General features: G+C 52.0%; 1 protein-coding gene across 1 annotated transcript in view; it reads left to right on the plus strand.

Moving 5' to 3' along the window:
• INSM1 (INSM transcriptional repressor 1) overlaps positions 1-2,490 on the plus strand; it is a 2,962-nt gene extending 472 nt beyond the window's left edge. The window contains exon 2 of the mRNA XM_019653121.1: positions 32-2,490. Within this exon, the coding sequence (XP_019508666.1) occupies positions 32-1,399 (1,368 nt within the window). The 3' untranslated portion in view covers positions 1,400-2,490. The remainder of the gene's footprint in view (positions 1-31) is intronic.
• The last annotated feature ends 1,276 nt before the right edge of the window (positions 2,491-3,766 follow it).

A 3,766-nucleotide genomic window follows, 5' to 3' on the forward strand; every position in this document is an offset into this window, starting at 1 on the left:
CTCGCCGGGCTGTGGGAGCGCCCGCGCCGAGCCCGCCGAGCGCGCCCATGCGGCGCTCGCCGCCGCGCTCGCCTGCGCGCCGGGCCCGCCGCCACCCCAGCCGGACCCGCGGGCCGCGCACTTCGGGAACCCCGAGGCAGCGCACCCTGCACCGCTCTACAGCCCCACGAGGCCCGTGAGCCGCGAGCACGAGAAGCACAAGTACTTCGAGCGCAGCTTCAACCTCGGCTCGCCGGTCTCGGCGGAGTCCTTCCCCACGCCCACGGCGCTGCTTGGAGGAGGTGGTGGCGGCGGTGGCGCGAACGCCGCGGGTGGAGGCGGCACCTGCGGCAGCGACCCGCTGCTCTTCGCGCCTGCCGAGCTCAAGATGGGCACGGCGTTCTCAGCGGGTGCCGAGGCGGCCCGAGGCCCGGGACCCGGCCCCCTTCTGCCCCCCGCCGCCTCCCTGCGGCCCCCAGGCAAGCGGCCCACGCCCCCCGCCGCCGCATCCGAGCCTCACGCCAAGGTAGCCAAGGCCCCGGGCGCCAAGAAGCCCAAAGCCATCCGCAGGCTGCACTTCGAGGACGAAGTTACCACGTCTCCTGTGCTAGGGCTCAAGATCAAGGAGGGCCCGGTAGAGGCGCCGCGGGGCCGCGCAGGGGGCGCGGCGCGGCCGCTGGGCGAGTTCATCTGCCAGCTCTGCAAGGAGGAGTACGCCGATCCATTCGCGCTGGCGCAGCACAAGTGCTCGCGCATCGTGCGTGTGGAGTACCGCTGTCCTGAGTGCGCCAAGGTCTTCAGCTGCCCGGCCAATCTGGCCTCGCACCGCCGTTGGCACAAACCGCGCCCTGCGCCCGCCGCCGCCCGCGCGTCGGAGCCCGAAACCGCTGCCAGGGCTGAGGCACGGGAGGCGACGTGCGGCAGCAGCGACCGCGACACGCCGAGCCCCGGCGGCGTGTCGGAGTCGGGCTCGGAGGACGGGCTCTACGAGTGCCACCACTGCGCCAAGAAGTTCCGCCGCCAGGCCTATCTGCGCAAGCACCTGCTGGCGCACCATCAGGCGCTGCAGGCCAAGGGTACGCCGCCCGCGCCCCCGGCCAAGGACCTACTGGCCTTGTACCCGGTGCCCGACGAGAAGGCGCCGCAGGAGGCGGCCGGCGACGGCGAGGCGGCCGGCGTGCTGGGCTTGAGTGCGTCCGCCGAGTGCCACCTGTGCCCGGTGTGCGGGGAGACGTTCCCCAGCAAGGGCGCCCAGGAGCGCCACCTGCGCCTCCTGCACGCCGCCCAGGTGTTCCCCTGCAAGTACTGCCCGGCCACCTTCTACAGCTCACCTGGCCTCACGCGGCACATCAACAAGTGCCACCCGTCTGAGAACAGACAGGTGATTCTCCTGCAGGTGCCTGTGCGTCCGGCCTGCTAGAGCGCGCCCTCCATCCCGGTCCCCCGAACTGTGCCTTCGCTTGGAGACTCACAAAGAGAGCGCCTTTCGCGCTCCGAACCCGCTTCCTCGCCGGGGGCACCCACCCTGGATGAAAGTGTTGTCTCCGCTTCTCTTAGTGTGGTGTGATGGTAACCCCAATCCCCTCGTTGTGACTCCCTTTGTACCCCTGTCCCACTTTGCGTTGTGTCCCCTTCCCCCCCCCCCTTGGCGCAACAGGAGCCAATCTATTTCTGTACAAGGGAGAAAAGCTGTATGCGTTTGTCTCGTGGTTGGAAGCCTCCCATTGGAGTGGAGAGCTGTTTTTCTTGCTAGTATTCGCTGTGTTCATGGTCTAAAAATGCGGTTTGCTCTCGCCTACCAATCTCTGCTCTCTGTGTACGTAGCGTACGGGTTGTTTTGGCTGAATCTTGAGGAATAAATGCCTTTATATTTCACAGGCTATAAATCGAACTTCCCACACGATTAGCTTTATTATGGCTTGTGAACTGCTGGAGTCTGGCTTTACATTTTTGTATGTGAACAAATCAAATTGCTTAAAAAGAGTTTTCTTTAGTATAGCCACAAATGCCTTGAACTGTTGTCTGTTTGGGATTGTTTTTGAGGGGGAGGGAAGGGAATTTTCAGAAGATGCTGTAGAAACTGCCTCAATATTTCACATAAGACTTTGTTTTGATTGCCTTTGTTGAGGTAGGATTATGATTTCCCTTTATATGTATATGTTGATTTATGAGTAATTGTTATTTATTCTTTATTTATTTATATTAATTATGAAGATTAAGATATTATTTGATTGCAGACCTTTTGTTTTCTTTTAGTGTGCTTCCTCCCTCCCACCACTCTCGACATTTCACTGTGCATTTTAGAAGAGAGCCTTTTTCTAAAGGGATCTGCTAAAAGTTTTAACTTTTATACCTATCTGAGCGAATTACAGACAACCTACCATTTTATTCTGCTTGGAGGGCCCTTGAGGCCCTTGTACAACTGACAGCTCTTACTTTTAAATGCAATCTCTTTTCTACATACATTATTTTCTTAATTGTTAGCTATTTATAGAAAGCTTCAATAGAACTGTTTCAACTGTATAACTATTTACTATTCAAATAAAATATTTTCAAAGTCAAAAAATAAGGTGAACTTATTTCTGCATCACTTGATTTCAATGAGGGTTTAAAATAGAGCTTCAGATAATTTCTTAAATGTCTCTATTTTTCATTAAGGCAAAAAAAAAAAAACCACCGCTATCACTAGTATTGTAGATTTTTAGAGCTGAGCCTGAACTGCTGAATTCTGTCCTCTGGCAGTTCAAGGGTGTATCCTCAAACCAGCTAACAGGAGCTGAAGGTTTGTTAAGGGTCCTTACGAATGTACCAGAAGGTGAAGTTAGAATGAAAGCTGTGTGAATCTTTTTCCAGAGAAACCTAGATAAGTGTCTACAAAAATCTATCCTTTCAACCAAAGATGATGTCAGAACACTGCATTAATTTAGCAGATCATTTCCTGACAGTTTCGGGCTCAGTGTAACAGTAATTCTTCAAATAAATAAAATGGTTAATTTTTCGCCCTTAAGTATCAACTAGAAGAAAGTAGGATGATTGATTAAAGACCAGATTTCCAAAGTAAGGGAAGCAAACCCATTCATATTTGGATGCAACGGAAGTTAGGCAACTGGGTTTGGGGTGAAGGCTCAGAAATGATTTTCCAGTCAGGTGAGCAATCCATTTTGGGGGCAAAATGGAACACCATCTGTTTGGTGGTATTAAATTTAATAGCAGGTAATTACAATGTTTTCCGTTTCGTGTCACTCAGCTCTTTGAAGAACAACTCTGATACTCATCAGTTAATATTTTGAGTTGTTTTCCTCTGTCTTTGAAACATTGATTACAGAGCTGTGCTAAACATCACAATTGTGCTATGTTTTTGCTACTTTTTTTTCCTATGGTCCACTAAATCTAAGTTTTGCCCAGCAAAGAGATTTTAGAAATCTGCACAAGGAGCTGCATTTCGGAAGGGTGTAACTGGAATGATGATGGGACAGGCAGCATTTGAGAACTTGGAAGTATAATATGACAAAAGAGATCTTTTTCAGATTCTAAGCCTAAAGTTTTGTGTGGGAGAGGTTTTAGTAAAAGGCTCAGCTATCAGGAACATTGAATACTCTGCCCTTTGTGAGGAATAGACTCAGAATAACAATGGAGAAGCTGCTACAGGTAAGTTGCCTCCGGGACAAACTGCATGTCGCCCTTTGTCACTGATGACCACATATTTTACCACCTTGTAAAATATAGGAAGACAAAAGCTCAGGGCCAGTGCAATATAAAAGCACAGGGACGAAGCAGTGTTTATAAT

This window comes from Hipposideros armiger, unplaced genomic scaffold, assembly GCF_001890085.2.
Source record: "Hipposideros armiger isolate ML-2016 unplaced genomic scaffold, ASM189008v1 scaffold_195, whole genome shotgun sequence".
NCBI classification, from domain to species: Eukaryota; Metazoa; Chordata; class Mammalia; order Chiroptera; family Hipposideridae; genus Hipposideros; species Hipposideros armiger.